The sequence below is a fragment of the Garra rufa genome, chromosome 9 (genome assembly GCF_049309525.1).
Source record: "Garra rufa chromosome 9, GarRuf1.0, whole genome shotgun sequence".
Classification (NCBI taxonomy): Eukaryota; Metazoa; Chordata; class Actinopteri; order Cypriniformes; family Cyprinidae; genus Garra; species Garra rufa.
The window spans coordinates 5,126,861-5,152,454 of NC_133369.1; the positions used below are offsets into that span (position 1 = coordinate 5,126,861).

Sequence of the window (25,594 nt, forward strand, 5' to 3'; positions counted from 1 at the left end):
TTAGACAGTGGTGGCCATTCTCACAGAAGGCAAAGGAGTTAATCGCTCAGGCTGCAAAATATGGGAAAACAGTCAGTAAACACAAAAGGCTTTACCTCTCAATGATTTTGTGCTGAAGATGAGTCAGTGGGTACCTGTTGACGTCTGTACTCAGGCTTCAGTCTGGCTCTCAGCAGACGATGAGGGTTCAGAGTAGATTGAGAGATTGCAGCCTGAAGAGACAAAAAAAAGACACTTCAGACAAGATGAAGAACAGGCTCACAATGACACAACAATGACGTCTTTTACCTTCTCCACTGCTCTTGAGACAGGATACCTGGGGATTCGATCTGTGGAGGAAAAGAGTCATTGAACAGATTCATTTATTAGTTCAGATTGAATGAGCTGCATTTGAAGCTATTGTAAAATGCAACAGATATTTGTGACTATTGGTTAACTAAAACCATAAAAAAATCCTTGTTTGAATTAAAATAAATATCAACTATTTAGGAAAATATAATATTACAATTTTTTAAATGATTCTTTTATTTCAGCTAGTTGCCAAGGATAACTACATCTACCTAAATTAACCCAAACTAAAGCTAAATAAAAACTATTTACAAATATAAAAACACACACACACACACAAAAAATGAATAAAACTTTTTAATTAAAACAGATAATATAAAAATAAAACCTAATTCAAAATATTAACACAAAAATATTATAGTACACTATTTATACTAAAATAATCCTGGCGACCACACATTATTTATTTTATTTATTATTTCATTAAGGCAGCAAATTGCCATATTATTCAGTAACAGGACATTTTTATTCTATAAGTTTTTTTAGGGTGATATGTGACCCTGGACCACAAAACCGGTTATAAGAGTAAATTTTTTGAAATTGAGATTTATACATCATCTGAAAGTTGAATAAATAAGCTTTCCATTCATGTATGGTTTGGATAGAACAATATTTGGCTGAGATATTACTACTTGAAATCTGGAATCTGAGGGTGCAAAAAAAATAAAATCTAAATATAGAGAAAATCGCCTTTAAAGTTGTCCAAATGAAGACCTTAGCAATGCATATTACTAATCAAAAATTAAGTTTTCATATATTAACAGTAGGAAATATCTTAATATTCTAATAATCTTTGGCATTAAAAGAAAAATTGACCATTTTGACCCATACGGTGTATTATTTGCTATTGCTACAAATATACCCGTGCTACTTAAGACTGGTTTTGTGGTTCAGGGTTACATATAAAACCTCAACACTTTGCATCATGGTACTGAATTAAAAAATAATTGTGACCCTGGACCACAAAACCAGTCTTAAGTCGCTGGGGTATATTTGTAGCAATAGCCAAAAATACATAGTATGGGTCAAAATTATCATTTTTTATTTTATGCCAAAAATCATTAGGAAATTAAGTAAAGATCATGTTCCATGAAGATTTTTTGTAAAATTCCTACTGTAAATATATCAAAATGTAATTTTTGATTAGTAATATGCATTGTTAAGAACTTAATTTGGACAACTTTAAAGGTGATTTTCTCAGTATTTTGATTTTTTTGCACCCTCAGATTCCAGATTTTCAAATAGATGTAACTCGGCCAAATATTGTCCTATCCTAACAAACCATACATCAATAGAAAGCTTATTTATTGAGCTTTCATGTGATGTATACATCTCAGTTTTGTAAAATTTAACCTTATGACTGGTTTTGTGGTCCAGGGTCACAATTCTGAAATCGATTTTTTTTTAAACTCAATAATTGAAAACATAAATGTATCATTATGTACGGACTGGCTGTAGATTTTGGAGATTTATATGCTTAGGTATTAACTGAGCAACATTTGGGATTTGCATTTGGGAGATGTTTTTATCTTAAGTGACTTAAAGGGATAGTACACCTCAAAAAGAAAATTCTGTTTTCATTTACTCAACCTCAAGTTGTTCCAAACCTGTAAGAGCTTCTTTCTTTTGTTAAACATGAAGGTAGATATTTTGAAGAATGTTGATAACCAAACAGTTGCTGGAAGCCATTCCATAATAAAATACTCTGGGGAAAAAATGAGCACTCGTTCTGTGCGTCAGGTGCAAAACCTGGCTTCAAAAAACAGATGCATGAGTGCTGCCAGCATTGCTTTAAAGGTTGAAAAAATAGAAGGTCAGCTTGTCAGTGCTCAGAACATACGGCACACACTGCAACAAGTCGGTTTGCATAGGCGTCGTCCCAGAAGGAAACCTCATTTGAAGCTGGCTCACAAGAAAGCCCGCAAACAGTTTGCTGAAGACAACCAAGAGCATGAATTACTGGAAGCATGTCCTGTGGTCTGATGAGACTATAAGATAAAATTGTTTGGCTCAGATGGTGTCCAGCATGTGTAGAGATGCCCTGGTGAGGAGTACCAAGAAAATTGTGTCTTGCCTACAGTCAAACAGTTCATTGCTGCAGTTCATTGAGGGAAGCATAGATTCCATTATGTACTGTACATTCTGAAGCAAAACATGATGCCTTCCTCCAGAAACTAGGCAGAACGGCAGTTTTCCTACATGATAACGACCCCAAACACGCCACCAAGATGACTTCTTGCCTTGCTGAGGAACATGAAGCTGAAGGTGATGGAGTGGCCAAGTATGTCTCCAGACCTGAACCCTATTAAGCACCTGTGGGGCATCCTCAAGCGTAAGGTGGAGAAGCACCATGTGGCTAACCTCCAGCAGGTCCGTGAGGAGTGGAAGAGGATCCCAGCAACAACCTGTGCAGCTCTGGTCAATTCCATCCCCAGGATGATTAAGTGCCAGATAACAATGGTGCTAACACAATATATTGACACTTTTGTTACCAGCTATTTTGACAATAATGGCTGTATGTTAAGTAATGAATAAATCTATACTGCTATACAAGCTGCACATTGACTACTCTAAAATATATACAATTTCATTTCTATAGTATTGTCCCTTATGAAGATTTACTAAAATGGTTGCTGAAATGTGAGGGGTGTACTCACTTTTGTGACACACTGTTTATGTTTTGCAAATAAGTGTTACCTGGGAATTGATCCCATGACATAGTGTTGCAGGCACCATGCTCTACTGATTGAGCTCTAGACAGCTGAAGGAAGCACCACTCACCACGTCTGCTACAAAAGATGAAGGCCAGCACAATGAAGAGGACAAAAAGAGCGCAGGGGATTCCAGCAGCGATACCAGCAATAGCAGCTCCACTGAGTCCAGGAGCTGAACAACACATCAACACAACAACAAGCTTTAGGAGACATATCATACACTACCATTTTAAAGTTTGGGATCAGTAAGATTTTAGAATTTTAAAGAAATAATAGTTCTGTTTAGAAAACCCACATTAAATTGATCAAATGTGACAGTAAAGACACAATGTTACAAAAAAATTATATTTCAAATAAATGCAGTTCTTTTAGTTTATCAAAGAACCCTTAAAAAATACAATATATCACAGTTTCAACAAATATGAAGCAGCAAAACTGTTTTCAACATTGATAATGATCGGAAATGTTTCTTGAACAGCAAATCAGCATATCAGAATGATTTCTAAAGGATCATGTGACACTAAAGACTGAAGTAATGATGCTTAAAATTCAGCTTTGCATCACAGGAATAAATTACATTTGAACATATATTCATTTAGAAAACAGCAGTTTTAAATTGTAATACGATTTCACAATTTTACTGTTTTTTACTGTACTTTTGATTAAATAAACACAGCATTGGTAAGTATAAGAGACTTATTTCAAAAACATTACAAATCTTATTAATCCCAAACATAGTGTAGTATGTATTTTTCCCCGTTTTTCCTGATCCCTCTCTCTGATCCTTAAATGTAAAGTTACATTTTTAAAGAATTTAATTTATTATTATTATTTATTTAGTCTCTAGACTTTTATGCAAACGCCCTTCCGTAGTGAAAAAAATACATGTATTTCATGGTACACTCTTAAAAATAAAGGTGCTTTATAAGGTTCTTCACATCAGTGCCATAGAAGAACCATTTTTGGGTCCACAAAGAACCATTCAGTCAAAAGTTCTTTATTGTTCTTACCTTTTTATAATCTGAAGAACCTTCTTTCACCACAAATAACCTTTTGTAAAATAGAAAGGTTCTTCAGATGTGAAAGGTTCTTTATGGAACCATTCAGTCAAAAAAGGTTCTTCTATGGCATCGTAAAGTACCTTTATTTTTAAGAGTGTAGGTATACACTTTATATATTTATGCACTTCATTGTGCTTTTGCTATACTTAAAGTCTGCTAAATTGGAACAACTAATTTTGTACCTAATGTACTTTAATTGTGTGCAAGTAGTGGTGAGGTCCAACTAAAGTTTAATTGTGCACAAGTAGAACTTGCAACAGTTCTACTTGTGCACTTTAAATATCTTGCATTTAAAGACTCATTATACCGAGATCATACAATCCTTATTAATAGTGATATGGAAACACATTTTAGACGTAATATCAAGAAATGTGCATTGTGCAAGAAATATTCCAAATAAAGTTGAATTATAATTTTATATCAGTAAGCATATCATTTATATCAAATACAGCCTTTTTAAAAAGTTGCATCCCACTGTGACAGATTCATAAAAGAATCAGTGCAGAAATAAGGCTGTTTTGGACTGAAGAGTGTTTTTTCCATAGTACACCAAGCTCTTTTATCTCAAAAGATCTAGGAAAGTTCGATTCCTGATGATATTAGCCATTTAAAGCTTTGCAATTCACGTCACCTGGCCCAATCCGATGCTCTGACTCTTCTCCTTCGGTTGTGCCAGCTTTAGGGATGACCCTGAAGTAGTACACAGTTTCTGGGTTGAGTCCTGAGACGCTTGTGGTTCTGGCGGAGGCTGACATCAACTGGATGGTGAGGAAACCTGATGCGGTCCTTTGTTTGTTTTGAGAGGGGCTTGAGAGCTCTGGGCCCTTCATCTGGATATCAAAGCCTTGAAAATACTCAAACGTTTAATATGCACTGAAATGCAAACTATTTGTTATTTTATATATATATTTAAAGTACATGTACCTGTGATAACAGAGGTGAGAGGAACAACCCATGTTAGAGTCACCTCTGTTCGATCCTTACTCAGGAAAACACTTGAATTTGAGATCTGAGGGCCTTAAAAAATAAACAAAGATTGAATTAGCACATTTTGAAAAGAATCTAATATTAACAAAACAGAATAGTTTAATAGTTTGGGGTCAGATTAAGACTCTTCTGTTCACCAAAGCTGCATTTATCTGATTAAAAAAAATGTGAAAAATTGTGAAATATTATTACAATTTAATATATAGTAAATTATAATTTATTTCTGTGATGCAAAGCTGAATTTTCCGCATGATTACTCCAGTCTTCAGTGTCACATGATCCTTCAGAAATCACTCTAATATGCCGATTTGCTGCTCAAAAAACATTTCGTATTATTGAAAATTAATATTTTTGTGGAAACTGACATTTGATTAATTTAATGCAAAAGAAAAAAATCTTATTGACTCCAAATGTATTAATGGTAGTACAGGCAAACAAAATACACCTTTAATAGTCAATTTACTGTTTGTTTTAATTGGCATTTTATCCATTTTTAGTGGTATAGTCATTTGAATATATAAAGGATATATAACAAATCCATACCCAGCAGTGTTGTGTCCACAGTTTTATTTCCGAGAGGATTGATGGCAGTGCAGGTGAAAGTGTCGAGGTCTGTTGTGGCATTAAAATCATAAATAAACAGATGAGTTGTGTTTGTACTGATTTGGTATTTGGGTCCAGTTTGCAAGAAGTTTCCATTCTTGATCCAATGCACAAGGGCATCAGGTGTTGCTTCAGCAGAGCAGTGGATCACAACAATCATCTGTTCATCTTGATTTATGCTGGTTAAAATTACTGAGTGAAAATCCACAGGACCACCTGCAACATAATGCAATGAGATAAAGATGTCGTTTCAATGCATTACTGTCCTCTAAAGCATCCTATAAAGTAAACATGTGAAAATCAACAGGACCACCTGCAACAAGATAATGGCACTGTACTCTTAAGCACTCTATATAGGCAGTTTTTGAACAGTAAGATTTTTAATGTCTCTTCTGCTCACCAAACCTGCATTTATTTCATCCAAAATACAACAAAAACAGTAAAAAAATTTAAATATTTTTGCTATTTAAAATAACTGCTTTCTATTTGAATATATTTAGAAAAGTAATTTATTTCTATAATTTCAAAGCTAAATTTTATCATCATTACTGCAGTCACATGATCCTTCAGAAATCATTCTAATATTCTGATTTGCTGCTCAAAAACATTATTATTATTATGTTGAAAACAGCTGAGTAGAATGTTTTTAGGTTTCTTTGATGAATAGAAAGTTCAGAAGAACAGCATTTATCTGAAATAGAAATCTTTTGTAACATTGTAAATGGCTTGATCAATTTAAAGCATCCTTGCTTTATAGTAATAATTTCTAAAAAAAAAAAAAAAAGAGCTTTTTTTATTTCAGAAAAATGCTGATCTTTGGATTTTTTGATTCATCAAAGAATCCTGAAAACAATGTACTGTTTTAAATATCAGCATATTAGAATGATTTCTGAAGGATCATGTGACATGAAGACTGGAGTAATGATGCTGAAAAGTCAGCTTTAAATACAGGAATAAATTACATTTTAAAATATATTCAAATATAAAGCAGTTATTTTAAATAGTAAAACTATTTCACAATATTACTGCCTTTACTGTATTTTGGATCAAATAAATGCAGGCTTGATGAGCAGAAGAGACTTTCTTTAAAAACACTGAAAATCTTACTGTTCAATAAAAGAAAGAACAGAAATACAGTTAAAGATAAAACAAATAAATAGAAAATAAATATCCAAATAATGAATAAAAATCACAAAAAATATTCAGGACTAATTAGAAACAATTAATAATTAATACAATATTTAATTAAAAATATGTTTTGTGAAGTCATAGTCCTTCATGTATTTTCCTATTTTTACATTTTTTATTTACTTGCTTGTTTTGAATGCCTGCAGTTTTAGGCTTACAAAGTAAAAGAAATGGAAGAAGTGAAAGAAATGCTGATATATAATTATTGATATAAAAGAAAGAACAAATAATTCTTCATTCAAAACATTACTGAATAACCCTGTCGATTCTTTTTTTTTTTTTTTTTGCACAAAATTCATCACTTATTAGGCTACACTTCATACTGTCTATGTAGACAGCACATAAAAAAATCTAAAAGCAAAAGTACGAAATGGATTTCTAAAGCTAAATAATAATATTCATCATAACTAAATCTAAAATATTAATAATTCTGCTACAAATTAATTGTACTTGGTACCTCTCCTTACTAGTCTTTTTTTTTCTTAATACTATGTATTTACTGTTTATAATTTAATTTTACTAAATAACATTCACCATTAAAATAACATCAGAAATTACGAGGAAATTCCACAGATTCCAAGTGGAATACATTTGTAACATAACAAAAAAATTCAAAAATCATGTTTTTTTCAATTATGTTATCATGGTTTTATTGTGTCAGCTGTATTTTTGTAGTTAATTTTGTTTCAAAACTCCCTTGAACTTTACAGAATATAAAATTTTATATCATTACAAAGTAGACTCTCCCACCCCTACATTTATCACAAAAAATTAAAAATAAATAATAATAATTTAAAAAATAATTAATTATAATATACAAACATATATATAAAAGAAAGTTATATATACAAAAATGTTGTAGTTATTTTACTTTCAAAATAACCCAACTGCAGTTTGATGGAGATTAATTGGAATGCACAATGAAAAAACATGATTTTTGAAAATGAACTCTTCATTTGAAACTCTAATAAGCAACAGAGCATGACTTACGAGGAATGACACTGCAGTGTGTCTGAATTAGAGGATGTTCAGCTTTACAGGTGATTTCTCGTCCGTTTAACCTCTGAATGTCATTAACAGTCATACTGTAATTGCCATATCCACTGGCATTGGAGCTCAGGCTGGCAAATGACAATTGTGCTTCTGGAGCGCCACCTGGCCACAGACAGAGGAACTGCAGCGCTGCGCCTCCATCCACAGCCTGCACTGAACACTGTGGCTCACCACTGGGAGACTCTGACATGATGGAAAGAAGAAAAGAAATAAAAGCATCTATTCTGGCTTTCTTAAACTAGGGTAGAAATCTCTAACACACAGCTTTGAATGGCTCAATGCTTTACCAAGCACTGTCTGTCAGCAGAAAAATATCAAGAGAATATTTACATGACGCACAACATCTTAACATGCTGGTATTCCCTTATTTTGAATTTGAATGGCAAACTCCTACCATAGACAATTACGGTGACATTTCTCTGAAGTTTCGCCCCAGTTCTGTTGTTAATCATCACGCAGGTATAAACGCCGCTTTGACTCGTTTTAACATTGCTGAGATGGACTGTTCCTGTTGAAGACGTTGCAATGGACTCGCCATTGAAAAACCATGTGGCGGAGGGGGGCGGTTCACCCTCGGCCTGACAGGAGAGGAACAGAGACTCTCCCGAAACAAAGAACGCTTTTGTGGGACTGACCTTGAGAACTGGCATATCGGGTCCATCTAGAGGGAAAATAAGATGTCGGAAATAAAACGGGCTACTGTTTGAAAAGACTCTTAAAAAAATAGCTTGGGCACAAATGAAAATTTGCTGAAAATGTACATCCAAAGACGCAGATGAGTTTGTTTCTTCATCTGATTTGGAGAAATGTAGCATTACATCACTTGCTCTCCAATAGATCCTCTGCAGTGAATGGGTGCCGACAGAATGAAAGCTGATAAAAACATCACAAAAATCCACTTAAATCCATCTGTTAACATCTTGTGAAGCCAAAAGATGCATGTTTGTAAGAAACAAATCCATCATTAAGACATTTTTAACTTTAAACTGTCGCCTCTGGCCAAAATAATCCATAATAATGCTTCCTCCAGTGAAAAAGTCCATCTCCCTTTGTCCTGCCACATCAAAAACCACCGACAAACAGTTGAAGTCAAAAGTCTACACCCCCCTTTGAGAATCTGCAAAATGTTAATTATTAGATATTTCAATTAAAAGATATTTCCGGCTCTTAATGCATTGTGTTTTTTTCTAGAGCATCAGTGAGTGTTTGAACCTTCTGTAATAGTTGCATATGAGTCCCTCAGTTGTCCTCAATGTGAAAAGATGGATCTCAAAATCATACAGTCATTGTTGGAAAGGGTCCAAATACACAAAAATGCTGGAAAACCAAAGAATTTGTGAGACCTGAAGGATTTTTCTAAAGAACAGCGGGCAGTTTAACTGTTCAGGACAAACAAGGGACTCATGAAGAACTATCACTAAACAAAAAAACACAGCTGTGGATCATTCAGGTAACCACACAGTATTAATGCTGCGTTCCAGGCAGGTTTTTTAACTGGTAAATCACCACTTCAAACTACGACTCACGACTTTGTAGCGTTCCAGGCAAGTCACGCCAAACTGCCTGGACACATTTATGAATTATTATTATTTTTATATTATTATTAATTTGATTGCAACGTTACATTGTCCTAAGCTCTATTTTTCTGCCGTGTACTACTTGCATAAACACCACACCCATTAGGGCTGACATTGTTGTTTCGCGGGCTACGTCACGTCAGAACTCGGAACTGGGAGTCCATCGATCTAGTACGAGTTCACGAGTGGAAAGTCACGGGTTTGACTGCCGTTCCAGTGCACTTTCACTGGTAGAAGGTTGGAAAAACACGGGTTACGGGTTGTCTGGAACACGGCATAAGAATCAAGTGTATGTAAACTTTTGAACAGCTTCATTTTTATAAATGTAACTATTATTTTCTCTTGTGGACTAATGTGAAATATCTTATTCTGGTCAGTACAAAATAAAAAATAACATGCATTTTGTATGATCTCTCTTATTTTGCCTTTGCTTATTATGGTTTGGAGTTAAAAATGCCTCAGTTACAGTATGAATAAACACACAGCTTTTCACTTCTCAAGATGTTAACTGTTGGACTGGATTGATGTGGATTATTGTGATGTTTTTATCAGCTGTTTGGACTCATTCTGACGGCACCCATTCACTCCAAAGGATCCATTGGTGAGCTACATTTCTCCAAATCTGATGAAGAACCAAATTAATCTACATCTCAAATAGCTTCAGGATAAGTGCATTTTCAGCTAATTTTAATTAAAAAAAATAAATTTCTTTAAATTAACATAGTGGTTGTATATATACTCACACAGCACTGTGATGTCCCTGATTTGTGTCTCAGAGCTGAATGGATTTGTTAGTAATACAGTGTAATGGCCTGTGTCTCTCCTGCTGGGCTGGTTTATCGTCAGTTTCTTCCCGCTGATGAAATAATGAGGCCCATTTTTTAACTCAAGCCCATTGAAGAACCACCGCACTTCTTTGGCCTCCCCTTGCAATGTGCTGTAATACAAGGTAAACCTCATTTCACCCTCTATCGCGTCTCCTGGATCAGTGTGCAGGGATATATTCATGATGATATCTATTGAGAAAGAGAGACAAGGAATACAATTAATGGAAATGAATCACATTTATGAAGTTTAAATTAAAGACTCTTATTAAAGGCACAATATGTATGTTTCACTGCAAGAGGGCGCATTTTCAAAACAAACAGAGAGACAAAGGCGTAGTTTGATGATGAGTGTGGAATCATGGAAATTGTTGTCTTTATTCTCGATGCGATCTGTCAGGACTCGGGCAGAAATCATGTCCATGGATGAGCGAATGTATTAAAGACTTATTAAGTCGAGCGCTTCCACTTTTCCGGTCATGTGTATGAAGGAAAAAGCAGCACTGTTTGATCATACTAGATACATTTGAGTGTGTAAAAGTTCTGTTATAATTCTACACTGTGTATCCGTCACCTGTCTAATAAAATGCATGCAGTAACATATTAAAGTGTCTTTGGTGTTTCCATGTTTTCTACAAAATAAAACTGGAAAATCAAGGGTGTATGATGGCATTGGCAGGTGATGCAAAGTTAAAATTGCTTATTTATCTGGATTTAAACATTTTTCAAAACATTTGGGATACTGAACTGTGACCCTGGACCACAAAACAATTCATAAGGGTCAATTTTTTGTTTAAAGTAAGGTATATACATCATCTGAAAGCTGAATAAGCTTTCCATTGTTGTATGGTTTGTTATGATATATGACAATATTTGGCCGAGATACAACTATTTGAAAATCTGGAATCTGAGGGTACCAAAAAAAAAAAAAAAAGAAAAAAAAAAGAGAAAATCGCCTTTAAAGTTGTCCAAATGACAATAGCAATGCTTAGTTCTCAGTTGTTGTTCTTAGCAATGCACATTACTAATCAAAAATTTGTTTAGATATATTTACACCTGAAATTTACAAAATATCTTCATGAAACATGATCTTTATTTAATAACCTAATGATTTTTGGCATAAAAGAAAAATGTATCATTTTGACCCATACAATGTATTTTTGGCTATTGCTACAAATATACCCCAGCGACTTAAGTCTGGTTTTGTGGTCCAGGGTCACAATTAAACTACTAGGTTTTGTTAATTGGCCAATCAGGAACAGTTATCAATCAACACAGATGATCTCAAAAGCCAGATATAATTCTGATCAACTGATCAGTATAATGTGTTGCCACCCATGTGCTCAAAACTCACCATAAACAAAGAGGTGAAATGTAGCGCTGACCTTTTCCTCCAACATCTTAGTCATTTCGACAATGTATGTACCGTTATAACGAAGCAGAACATTCATTATAGTAAGGGATCCGTCTAGCTCTCGTTTATAAATGGCTGAGGCATTATCTGAAGGGAGGCTACCACCAACGGTCCATTTGGCAACCAGAACGCTTCCCATGAACCACATCACCTCAGGCTGAGAGACACCAGCGTGAGACACGCTTAGGGTCACATTGGTGCCCACAAGAGCTTCAACGGTTACGGGTACTGTGGGTGAGATGGTCAGTTTGCATACATTACCTATAAAAGGGGAGGAAAAATCAATAATTGTTTATTATTATTGTCTACACATGTAGTCCAAGAGAAAACAATAGTTTGATTTATAAAAATTACCCTGTTCAAAAGTTTACATACACTTTTTAATACTGTGTTGTTACTTTAATGATCCACAGCTGTGTTTTTTTGTTTAGTGATAGTTTTTTCATGAGTCCCTTGTTTGTCCTGAACAGTTAAACTGCCTGCTGTTCTTCTGAAAAAGCCTTCAGGTCCCACAAATTTAGTGTATTTGAACCCTTTACAACAATTACTGTATGATTTTCAGATCCATCTTTTCACACTGAGGTCAACTGAGGGACTCATATGCAACTATTACAGAAGGTTCAAATGCTCACTGATGCTCCAGAAGAAGAAAAATGCATTAAGAGCCAGGGGTGTAAACCTTTGAACAGAATGAAGATGTGCAAATTTTTCTTATTTTGCTTAAATATCATGTTTTTTTTTTTCACCAGACATATTCAGTTCAAAATATCGGTTATCGGTCTACTTGATCTGTAATAATCGGCATTGGCATTGGCCCTGAAAAACACACCAGTTGACCACTACTTAATATACAGTTGAAGTCAAAAGTTTGCATACACCTTGCACAGTAAAAAGTCATAAGTTGACTTAACTCAAAAAACATGACAATTCACTTAACTTAATTATTATTTACTTAATAATTTTAAGACAACAGGTTTCCTCAAGTTTTTTTTTTTTTTTTTGTTAAGTCAACTTATCACTTTTTACAGTGCAAGGTGTATGCAATCTTTTTACTTCAACCATATATTAAGTAGGGGTTGACCAATGTGTTTTTCAGGGCCAATGCCAAAACCGATTAATACAGATCAAGTAGACCGATAACTGATATTTTGAACCAAATAAGTGTGGTGTGAAAGTGAAAATTAATGTCAAAATTAAGAATAACAAGGACTCTGAAAAAAACGTTCTTTAAATATTTTCAAATTATTTTATTGACAAATCGGTTTTAAAAATTGCAGATACCGATAACCATAAAAATGCTTAATATCGGCACTGATAATCGGTCAGCTCCTAAATATTATAGATACTAAAAGCGACATTCATGAACTTGTGTACTTGTGAACTTGTGAATAAAGATGTGTACAGAACGAAGATGTGTACCTTTTTCTTATTTTGCTTAAATATCGTGTGTTTTTTTTTTTTTTAATTTAGTACTGCCTTTCAGAAGCTACAGAAGATTCTTAAATATTTCCCAGAAGACCAAATTAGTTACATTTACCCAAATCTTCAAATTCAAAAGGTTTTCATCCCCTGGCTGAAGAACGATCCCTCTTATTTTTGTCGAATAATTAACATTTCGCAGATTCTGCACACTCTAAAAACTGATAATTTGACTTAACTTAAAAAAATTGAGGAAACCCGTTGTAAATAATAATGAAAAAAATAAGTTAAGCAAACTTGACAATTATTATTTACTTGATAATTTTAAGGCAATTAAAATTAATGTCAAAATTAAGAATAACAAGGGCTCTGAAACTTTCTTCAAATGCTTTTTAATTATTTTATCGACAAATCGGTTTTGAAAATTACAGATACCGATAACCATAAAAATGCTTAATATCGGCACTGATAATCGATCAACCCTTAATATTAAGATATTAAACTGTATTTACTAAGATAAACATATTAGAGTGGCACTTATGAACATTGTCAAAAATAAAATAAACTCGAAGGCTTTAAACATAAATTGATAACACTTTACAATAAGATTTCATTTGTTAATATTACTAAGAATGAATTTATACAGCATTGATTAATCTTAGTTAATGTTAAGTTTAACATTTACTAATGCATTTTTAAAATCACATTAGCTAATGCACTGTGAAGTGAACTAACATGAATATGAATGTGTTTTTTAAATAATATTAGCAAAGGTTAATAAATGCTGTAATGATATATTATCCATTGTTAGATTATGTTAGTTAATGCCTTAACTAATGTTAACAAATGAGACCTTATATAAATCGTTGACTTGCATGTTTTGTCTGTGGTGTTATAGAAGGCACTAGTAATATATTCTTCATTATTAATTTGCTTTTTAAGACAAAAACTATTGAAAAACTGACATAATTATCATACCAAACCACGCATTTCATAAGGATCCTTAAAAAAATCACGTTTTATATGTAATTTTAAAATGCAAATAAATGAGTCTGAGGCAAATTATTTTCAGTTTTTGTTGCAGCAACAGCACTGATATTAATAATAATTAATTAAATTTTTACTTAGTCTGGGTTATGTTAAAGTCTGTAATATGCAATAAAATCAATAATAATTTTATGTTAAACGATATATATTTATAAACATTTATAATGGGATTTGATTTTACTTACCTGTGATGAAGAACAAAAGAACACAAAACAAACTAAAAAGCGTCTGCATGTCGACAAACTCAAACTAATCCTGTAAGTCTGTCAGAGTTTTAATTTTGTCCATGAAGTCATATTCCTCTGATGAACAGGTGTGAAATCACTCAACATCGCTGAGAAATGTTGAAATGTCCCATACATCCTCCGTACAGGTGAGCTTTACCTGAACAAAACGTCCCATCAGATCACTCAGTAACATTTTTAAACCTCTTTTCTTATTTTGTATGATCCGAAATAGAAATGCTGGCTGCTTTCACGCGTGTAAAAGAAGTTTGAGTTGCATTGCACTTCAAGAAGAAAACCTTGTGGAAACAGAAGTGGGCGGGGCTTCGCGTCCTATTTTAAAGGAATAGTAAACTCCCATATTTGCAATAGTTTACTGTTTCAAACCTGCATGACATTCATTTTTACGGTGAGTGCATAATTTAGTAGTCTACTAAAAAAGTCTAAAACGGCTGCCAAGTTTTGAGAAAATAACATTAGCCTATTTTGTGATTAACTATGCCTATAAATAATAGCTTTAACACTCAACTGCAATATTTTAAAGAGATTAAAATGTTTTTATACACAGTATGGTGATTTTCCGATCAATCCTAGCTATTATTCGACCATTATTAAATCCAGTTCTCCTCATTCAGTGCTGGCAGATTATATAAACTGTCTTCAGAATGCTTTTGAAGAGTAATCAGACACTGAGAGAGGAGCGAGATGAGAGATAAAGAAGAGAAGAGACCCACTGTGAGATTACCTGAAGTCTTCATTCAGCAGAGCCCACATGGTTCCCAGCACTGCCTTTGTTTATCAGTAAACCAGAAGGGTGGCACAGGACATCTCTGTGTGTTTTCAAATCATGTTTTTACACAACAGGTTAGACAAGCTCAAATCTTTAACATTAACACTGCAGCTTTTCACTTCCAGAACAAAAAAGTACAGATATTGTACTCACCCACTTGTCATTTAAGATGTCCATGTCTTTCTTTCTTCAGTCATAAGGAAATTATGTTTCTTGAGGAAAACCCTCCCTGAGTTTGAACTTCCAAAATGCAGTTAAAATGCAGCTTCAAATGGCTCTAAATGATCCCAGCTGAGGAATAAGGGTCTTATCTAGTGAAACAATCAGTCATTTTCTAGACAAATTGACAATTTATGTACTTACCTCAAACGCTCGTCTTGTCTAGCTCTGAGTTAACACTGTGTATTCTGGTTTAAGACAGTAAGGGTATGTCAAAAAACTCCCATCTCATATAAAGTTCCAAATTCCAATTTCTATAAATATCTTCAACTGCGGCATTTTTTAAAACCAAAGATAGACAAAGAAGAGTTGAGAACCAAAACAACAGAGATTGAAGACCTTTTACTGAATCCAACTTGTTTAAAGGGATTAATATCAAGGGCATATAATATTTTGTCTAGTAATTGCACCTCTGCCTTGTCGGGACTGAAGAGTGTTTGGGAGAAAGATATTGGTCAAGCCATTGAAGAGAATGACTGGGCTATTGTATGTGATAATATGTACCCCAATTGCAGTTCTCTTGGGATCCATGAGCTCAACTTTAAATTTTTTAATAGGATATATCTTACACCGATGCGTATTAAGAAGATGTTTATCAATGCCACAGGCCTGTGTTTCAAATGTAAAAAAGATAAAGGTACATTCATGCATTGTTTTTGGTACTGTGACACAGTTTTGCCATATTGGAAAAAAATACACAGGGTAATGAAAGATCTTTTTGAACTAAACTTTGATATGAGCCCAGCTTTGTATTTATTGAATCTTAATGTGAACAGTTTGTTTCAAAAAGATGCAATACAGTTATTTATTGTCCTGGTATATTTAGCAAAAAAATGCATATTGTTACTTTGGTCTGCATCACAGGCTCCATCTTTCAAAATGTGGATATCACAGATTGCCACGTGGTTGCCACTTGAAAAGCTCACTTATGACAAACATCAAAAATCTGACAAATTCTGGCTGATATGGTCTCCCCTTTGGGAATACATAAAAAAGCTCTCTTGATGTGTATATAGAACAATCTTTTATTTTCCTTTAATTTTTCTTCTCTTTAATTCTTTATTTAAGGACTGCCTTGAAACAGTGTGACCCTTTTTTTTTATCATTTGTTTTTTCTTTGCTCTTCTCCATTATTTTTTTACTTCTTAGTTTTGAACATTCTGTAACATGAAAATATGATGTGATAAATATTGTTAATGTTATTTGTTTCTGTGGGCAAACAATAAAAAAAAAAAAAAAAAAAAAAAAAAAACTCCCATCTCATTTTCTCCTCTAATTTCAAAATAGTCCTACATCGCTGCAGAAGTATCAACCCAGTGTTTACAAAGAGAACATGCAAAAAAGATCAAACACCCTTTACAAAAAAAGGTAAAACAGCGATGTAGGGTCATTTTGAAGTAGGAGGAGAAAATGAGATGGGAGTTTTTTTGACATACCCTAACTGTCTTGAACCAGATTACAGTTCATGCAGAGCTAGGCAAGACAAGTGCTGTGGTTAAAAAATATCTATATTGTAATTTTTTTTTAGAAAACACCCAATAGTTTCACTAGATAATACCCTTCTTCCTTGGGATTGTTTAAAGCACTTTTAAGCTGCATTTTGGAAGTTTAAACTCGGGGGCACCATAGATGTCCACTATGGAGAGAAATCCTGAAATGTTTTCCTCAAAAAACATAATTTCTTTACAACTGAAGAAAGAAAGTCATGAACCTTGGATGACAAGGGGGTGAGTATGTCATCTGTAAAGTTTTGTTCTGGTGTGAACTACTCCTTTAAGAGTGGAAAAACAAACATTAAAGGATTAGTTCACTTCCAAAACAAAAACTCACCCCTTTGTCATCCAAGATGTTCATGACTTTTCTTCAGTCGTAAAGAAATTATGTTTCTTGAGGAAAACATCTCAGGAATTATCTCCATATAGTGGACTTCAATGGTGCCCCCGAGTTTGAACTTTCAAAATGCAGTTTAAAAGCAGCTTCAAATGGCTCTAAACGATCCCAGCCGAGGAATAAGGGTCTTATCTAGCGAAACGATCAGTCATTTTCTAAACAAATTGACAATTTATATACTTTTTAACTCAAACGCTCATCTTGTCCAGCTCTGCTTTAACTCTGTGTATTCTGGTTTAAGACAGTTAGGGTATGTCAAAAAACTCCCATCTCTTTTTCTCCTTCAATTTCAAAATCATCCTACATCGCTGCAGAAGTACCAACCCAATGTTTACAAAGTGAACATGCAAAGAAGGTCAAACGCCCTTAACAAAAAAAAAAAAGGTAAAACAGTGATTTAGGACGAGAAAGAACATTTGGAGTTCGAGGATTTTTTGATATACCCTAACTGTCTTGAACCGGAATACAGTTTATGCAGAGCTAGGGCAAGATGAGCGTCTGAGGTTAAAGAGTATACACATTGTACTTTTTTTTTAAAAAACACCCGATAGTTTCACTAGATAAGACCCTTATTCCTCGGCTGGGATCATTTGGAGCCCCTTGAAGCTGCATTTAAACTGCATTTTGGAAGTTCAAACTCAGGGCACCATAGAAGTCCACTTTATAGAGAAATCCTGAAATGTTTTCCTCAAAAAACTATTTCTGTACCACTAAAGAAAGAAAGTCATGAACATCTTGGATGACAAGAGGGCAAGTATGTAATCTGCATATTTTTGTTCTGGAAGTGAATTACTCCTTTAAGAGTGGAAAAACAAACATTAAAGGAGTAGTTCACTTCCAGAACAAAAATATGCAGATAATGTACTTACCCCCTTTTCATCCAAGATGTTCCAGTCTAATGAAAGAATCTGTCATTTTCTAAACAAATTGGCAATTTATATACTTTTTAACCTCAAATGCTGGTCTAGTTTTGTCTCTGCATGCGTAGTCTGTGTGATCCAGGTCAATACAGTTAGGGTATGTCGAAAAACTCCTCTCTCGTTTTCTTCTTCAACTTCAAAAATCACCCTAAATTGCAGTTTCACCTTTTTTGTAAAGGGTGTTTGATCTTCTTTACAGCTTCACTTTTTTCAGTTTTTCAACATACCCTAACTGTCTTGAACCAGGAAAAAAAAAAAAAAAAAAAAAAACAGTTCACACAGACATAGACAAGCGTTTGAGGTTAAAAAGTATATAAACTGTCAGTTTGTTTAAAAAATGACCGATCGTTTCACTAGATAAGACCCTTCCTCCTCGGCTGGGATCATTTAGAGCCCTTTGAAGCTGCCTTTAAACTGCATTTTGGAAGTTCATACATGGGGGCACCATTGAAGTTCATTATATGGAGAGAAATCCTGAAATGTTTTCCTCATGGAAACACAATTTCTTATTGACTGAAAAAAGAAAGACATGAACATTTTGAATGACAAGGGGGAAGTAAATTATCTGCAAATGTTTGTTCTGAACGTGAACTACTCATTTAAGAATAAAAAAAAATCAATACAAAGCCATTGTATAAATCATAAAATCTGTTTTAAAAAATGAATGAGGCTTACAATAAATTATGATATGCATATGAAAAAGACAACTCTTTATTGTCATCGAATGATATTTTACAATCAGGACGCATTCAGAGGCGCTTGTGGTAAGTGATTTACTCTCTCGTTATGCTGAGAGACACTGTCCTGTTAAAACTTTAAACAATATTAAACTAAACTACATTAATAAATGACAGGAATCACAGAAAAGGTCTGTTCAGTTCTGATTTTGAGTGAACGTGTCACTGAAACAAACGTAATGGCTTATTAGTGCATTCAAAAGTGTTCCCTACAAAATTGATGTAAATGCACTGAAAAACTGATGAGGCTTTGTTGGAACGGATGGGTGTTGATGGATCAGTGTCTCTCAGCATCCATAATGAAGATAACAGAGTCACAAAACACACAGGAGCAGGCACTACATGATCTACATGGGTCTGGTCTGGATTTGTGATGGGCCAAACCAGACTTTACTGGCCTCGAATTTCACTCCAGCACCAGTGATAAAAGACCTAGGAAAAAAAAAAACGAGACAGAAAAATATTTTAATTACACAGCCCTGCATCTTAAATAAATAAAAAAATACTGCTGATTTGCAACAACAACAAAAAATTACCTAATCTATAACTTATTAAATATACATTCAAAGCAAAATTTATTCAGACATCAGATATAATTTTTGATATTTTTTGCTAGTGGGAGCAGGACACCTTCATTTATGTAATTGAGGATAGAAAAACAAAGTCAAATTTTAAAACCACCAGTTAAATTTATAAACATTTGAGACTAAAAATTTGATTTGACACTTTGACCCAACTATGTTTTGTTACATACCTTTATTTCAAAGTTATGACATTATCAAGATTTTATTACCATTTTCTAAACTATATTGAATAAACTGTGATAATATGAGAAATGTTGAAGGTTTCTGACAAAATTTATGTGACCCTGGACCACAAAACCAGTCTTAAGTCGCTGGGGTATATTTGTAGCAATAGCCAAAAATACATTGTATGGGTCAAATTTATTGATTTTTCTTTTATGCTAAAAATCATTAGGAAATTAAGTAAAGATCATGTTCCATGAAGATTTTTTGTAAAAGTCCTACTATAAATATATCAATGTAATTTTTGATTAGTAATATGCATTGTTTAGAACTTAATTTGGACAACTTTAAAGGTGATTTTCTCAGTATTTTGATTTTTTTGCACCCTCAGATTCCAGATTTTCAAATAGATGTATCTCAGCCAAATATTGTCCTATCCTAACAAACCATACATCAATAGAAAGCTTATTTATTGTTTCCATATGATGTATACATCTCAGTTTTGTCAAATTTAACCTTATGACTGGTTTTGTGGTCCAGGGTCACATATAATATAGCCAAGTTTAAAATATCAATAAATCAAAACAACAAAATATGAATAAAACTTTAGTTTTTCCCAAAATAATGATTTTTTTTTCCAAATTATACAGTATAAACACTTTAATGTTTAAAAAAAAAAAAAAAAAAAAAAAGTATCTTATGCTCATCAAAGTTCCATTTATTTGATCAAAAATTATGAGTAAAAAGTAATATTACGAAATATATTATTGCAATTCAAAATAAGTTTTTTTTTATTTCAATATACTTTAAAATATACTTTTTCTGTGATGCAAAGCTAATTTTCATCAGCCATTACTCCAGTCTTCAGTGTCACATGATCCTTCAGAAATCATTCTAATATACTGATTTATTACTTTTATTATCAATGTTGCAAACAGTTGTGCTGCTTAATATAAACAAATAGAAGTCTTTTCTAACAAATAAGTCTTTACTATCACTTTTTGTCAATTTAACACATCCTTGTTGAATAAAAGGAATTAATTTCTTTCAAAGAGAGAGAGAAAAAAATTGTAGTGACCCCAAACTTTGTGTTTAGTGTTACAAAAGTTTTTAAGTTTTTTTAGTTTTAAACATTTTATCAAATAATCTTGAAAAAAGTATCACATATTAAACAACACAACTGTTCCCAACACTAATTATACATCGTAATATTAGAATGATTTCTGAAGGATCATGTGACACTGAAGACTGGAGTAATGATGCTGAAAATTCAGATTTGCATCACAGGAAATGATTATATTTTAAAGTATATTAAAATAGAAAACCACCATTTTAAATTGCATTAACATTTCACAATATTACACTTTCTGTATTTTTAATCAAACAAATGCAGCCTTGATGAGCAGAAAAGTCTCTTTTAAAAAACATGAAAATGATCCCTAATTTGAGCAGCAGTGCATGTATCAGTTAAATGATTAATTAATAATTAGAGAAACAAGATGCATTTAACAATCATGATATTCTTACCTTCAGTGTGAGTCTGCACTGCTCCTCCTGCATCTGCATCCTCTATATTCTTCCAGCCTCTTTCAGTTTTCCCACTAGATCATCGACTGTCTCCACTTTGACTCCAGCTAGTCTCTGAGGAGGTTCATCCACCTTCAGCACCTCCAACCGTGAGCTAATATCCACTCCCAGATCTGCAGGCTTCAGATTTGCAATCTTCTTTTTCTTTGCTTTCTATGAAGGCACAAAAAATATTAATGCTTAAACATGTCTTATTCTGCAGCTTTGAAGCATGCTTTGTTCTCCACTGTCCACTTATGCTAGACGCACTTTATTTCATAGGACATCAATTGTAGTTTTTTATTAGAACATTAAAAAAATTCATTAAACTCAACTTGCAGTGAAAGGTTTGAATAATTACATTTTCTAATGTATTAAACATTCATTGGTTCTTAGATCAAAAATACAGCAAAATCAGTAATATTTTAAAATATTATTTCAATTCCAAATGCTGTTTATTCATGTGATGCAAATCTGAGATTTCAGCATCATTACTCCAGTCTTCAGTGTGACATGATTCTTCAGAAGTCATTCTAATATGCTGATTAAGCTCAATTTCCATTTTTATTGGTAGTCATTTATTAATTTTGGTTCTTTTTATTATTACTACCACTGTAGAAAACAGTTGTTTAATATTTTTTTTGGAAACATGTTTACAGGACTCTATGATAAGAATGTTCAACAGCATTTATTTAAAGTAGAATTTTTTGTAACTTATACATGTCTTTACTGCCACGTTTGATCGTTTCAATATATCCTTGCTAAATAAAATTATTTATTTAAAAGAAAAAGTCTTACTGCAAACGTTTGAATAGTAGTGTTTCAGTTTCCACAAAAATATGAAGCAAAAATTGTTATTGATAATTATAAGAAATGTTTTTTGAGCAGCAAATCTGTATATGATTTCTTAAGGATCATGTAACAATGAAGAGTAATGATGCTGAAAATTCAGCTTTGCATCACAGAAATAAATTATATTTTACTATATATTCAATTAGAAAACAGCCATTTTGAATGGCAATAATATTCTACAATATTGCTATTTTTACCGTAATTTCAATCAAATAAATGCAACCTTAGTGAGCATAAGAGATGTCTTTTGAAAACATTAAGAAAAAAACTAAATTTTTTACAAACTTTTGGTCTGTACTGTAGATATGAATTCAACTGAAAAAACTTGTGAAAAATATCTTTCATGTGGTCAAATAGCAAATAGTGGAGCTCTGCAGCCACCTACTGGTAAAAGTTTTTTTTTTTTACTTTTAAAACTGGATTTTCCAAAAGATGGGCAAAAATCTTACACTAAATTATCCATGTTATCCCCATGAATTAAAGTTAGAAATATGGGTCTTTTATAAAGTGAATTTTACATAAAAAAGCAGTTTTTGTAGAAAAACCCATTTAAAAAATATTTATTAATTTATATATATTTAAAAAAATATCACTAACCCACTGAAAACTGCACAAATGTAGAGTAAAAACTTTAATAAACAGAAAAATATAAAGTACAGACCAAACTTTTGGTCTGTACTGTATATATTTTTATACCTGCGTTTGACTTGTTTTTTTCATCTAAAGCAACTCATACTGTATTAAAGCTATGCATTTGATCACTTCAGGCATTCTATGGAAATCAAACTCATGAACTTGGAGCCACTAGTGCAAAAAAAGTACTGTATTGCCTGCGGATTTGCAGTGTTGCAGCATTATTGTACCATGATGTTGGGCAGTGTGGCGTATCTAGGAGTGTTGAGACGGAGGTCAGCGGTCAACACGGCTGGCAATTTGATCATAATGGTCTCCAAACCTCCATCAACTTCTCTCACCACCTTTATCTTGTCTGCATCTAAGGTCACCTCAGATGCAAAGGTTCCCTAAAGAAATCAAAAATTAATAATCCATTAATAAAAATTTGGAAGTCACTATCTCTAACTCAGTCCAGAAAAAGTAGTGACATAACAGGTAGAGAAAACATCAGTTTAGACTCCATTTTGACAACATCTGCCCATGCAAGAAATGCTAGACTGTTAAAATCCACGGTAACAGCAATGCTTTTATTATCAAATGTCACTCAATATAATGATGGGAAGATGATGACTGACCTGCGGCCAGTCCAGCAACGCTGCTGTCATCTGTCCAGTTTGATTGCAGTCATCATCTATGGCCTAGATGAGAAACAGTACCGTGATATCATGAAACCCATAGGCCTATGTCACGCAACAATTGAATATCGAAGAACGTCTCTGAGTGGGGTGACGGCACTTCCGGTTAGCTTTTTAGGGACGTTCTAAAACGCTTAACGTGGCTTAATGTACGTAAAAAACTACCAGGAAACCCCACATTTCTGTCAAACCTTACTTGGAACAAACACTAACTACTATCTAAAGAACGAGTCCTTATTCGACAGGTAAAGTGAATAATATCACGTTAAGCGTTTTCTCCCTCATAGAAGCCCGTTATAAGGAAACAGCGTAACGTGGTTTAACGTATCTTAACAACGACTAGGGAAAAGAAACTTCTGTTAAATTTCAGTTATAATAAATACTTCCTGCTGTCAAACGAATGAAATATCATTCAGCATATAAAGTGAATAATATCACGTTAAGCGTTTTATCCCCATATAACTCCATTAAGGAAAAAGCATAACATGGTTTGTTATAATGGACTTCTATGGGGGGCGATCACTTTGTATGCTGAATAAGAGCTCGTTCTTTTGACAGTAGCAAGTATTTATTATAAGTAAAATTTAACAGAAGTTCGGTCTTTCCTGATCGCTGTTGAGGTACGTTAAACCACGTTAAGCTGTTTCCTTATAATGGGCTTCTATGAGGGAGAAAACGCTTAACGTGATATTATTGAATGTCATAGTGAAGTGTATTTATATAGCAGAGATAAGTGTAATACATGTGTCAGATAAAACATCCTTTTTAATTAATCGAATTTTGTTTTATTTACAATCATTGGTGGGAATACATAGATGGGGCTGATCGTCCCCCCAGTTATTCCAGGGAAACCGGGTTGGTGTAGTATTTTAAGTTTCTTCCGACCACTTTGCGAGACGTAGATGCTCTCTTTGTTGAAATGCAAACTGCAAACGAAAGTGCTGCCCCGGAGAATATTAAAAGAAGGCCCCTCATCTCTCTTTATTAATCTCACCCAAGACTTGCGTAGTGTTTCGTCGTAAAGCAACCTGGTACACTTCAAGAACAACTGCTGCCATTGTTGTTATCGTTGCAGTAGCGTTACTAGCAATGACCGGAAGTTCTATTACCCTACTCCGCGTTCCGGAAGCAGGAAGTGAGACATAGGCCTATTGATGAATACTGAGTAATTTGTTAATATGATGAACCATCAGCTACCTGTTTACCCAGAATGATCAGATCAGCTTGCTCTTTTTTAGCGAGAGCAGCCAAAATCTTTGAGACCTGCAGGGGACCAAGCGTCTCGTAGTCTTTTCCGGACACTTCCACATGTATGCCGCGGTCCGCACCCATAGCCAGAGCCGTCCGGATCGTCTCCTACAATATAGATATTAATGTAAGGATGACATTAATGATTATTTGTGATTTATTACACAGTTGAAGTCAAAGGTTTACACACACCTTGCAGAATCTGCAAAATGTCAATTATTTGACCGAAATAAGTGGGAATTATACAAAATGCATGTTATTGTTTATTTAGTACAGGCCTGAATAAGACATTTCACATTAAAGAGGTTTACATATGGTCCACAAGAGAAAATAATTTATAAAATGACCCTGTTCTAAAGTTTACATACACTTGATTCTTAATATTGTGTTGTTACCTGAATGATCCACAGCTGTGTTTTTTATGTTTAGTGATAGTTGCTCATAAGTCCCTTGTTTGTCCTAAACAGTCAAACTGCCAGCTGTTCTTCAGAAAAACTCTGCTTTAACCCTTTCCAACAATAACTGTCTGCTTTTGAGATCCATCTTTTCACACTGAGGACAACTGAGGGACTATGCAACTATTACAGAAGGTTCAAATGCTCACTGATGCTCCAGAAGGAAAAACTATGCATTAAACCGGGGGGTGAAAACTTTTGAACCGAATAAAGATTTGTGCATTTTTCTTATTTTGCCTAAATATCTTTTTTTTTTTCCATTTAGTACTGTCCTTATAGATACTTACATCTTCCCCAGAAGACAAAACAAGTTAAATTTACCCTGATCCTCAAATTCCAAAAGTTTTCACCCCCAGATGCTTAATGCATTGTGTTTCCTTCTGAAGCATCAGTGAGTGTTTG

At 33.7% G+C, this 25,594-nt stretch overlaps 2 protein-coding genes across 2 annotated transcripts in view; both read right to left on the minus strand.

The window, feature by feature from the left end:
- Nucleotides 1–21,327, minus strand: LOC141342507 (V-set and immunoglobulin domain-containing protein 10-like). Its single transcript, XM_073846967.1, has 12 exons — nucleotides 21,289–21,327; nucleotides 11,710–12,037; nucleotides 10,275–10,547; nucleotides 8,349–8,615; nucleotides 7,892–8,137; nucleotides 5,654–5,929; nucleotides 5,048–5,140; nucleotides 4,755–4,967; nucleotides 3,130–3,234; nucleotides 289–329; nucleotides 135–212; nucleotides 1–51 (listed from the first exon to the last, which is right to left on the minus strand). Exons 1-12 carry the CDS (start codon nucleotides 21,325–21,327, stop codon nucleotides 1–3), a joined length of 2,010 nt encoding a protein of 669 aa, XP_073703068.1.
- LOC141342813 (electron transfer flavoprotein subunit beta-like) overlaps nucleotides 18,960–25,594 on the minus strand; it is a 10,386-nt gene continuing 3,751 nt past the window's right edge. Inside the window, exons 3-7 of the mRNA XM_073847367.1 lie at nucleotides 24,687–24,845; nucleotides 23,430–23,492; nucleotides 23,043–23,201; nucleotides 21,289–21,501; nucleotides 18,960–19,447 (exon numbers count right to left, since the gene is read on the minus strand). Coding sequence (XP_073703468.1) covers nucleotides 21,331–21,501; nucleotides 23,043–23,201; nucleotides 23,430–23,492; nucleotides 24,687–24,845 — 552 coding nt within the window. The 3' untranslated portion in view covers nucleotides 18,960–19,447; nucleotides 21,289–21,330. The remainder of the gene's footprint in view (nucleotides 19,448–21,288; nucleotides 21,502–23,042; nucleotides 23,202–23,429; nucleotides 23,493–24,686; nucleotides 24,846–25,594) is intronic.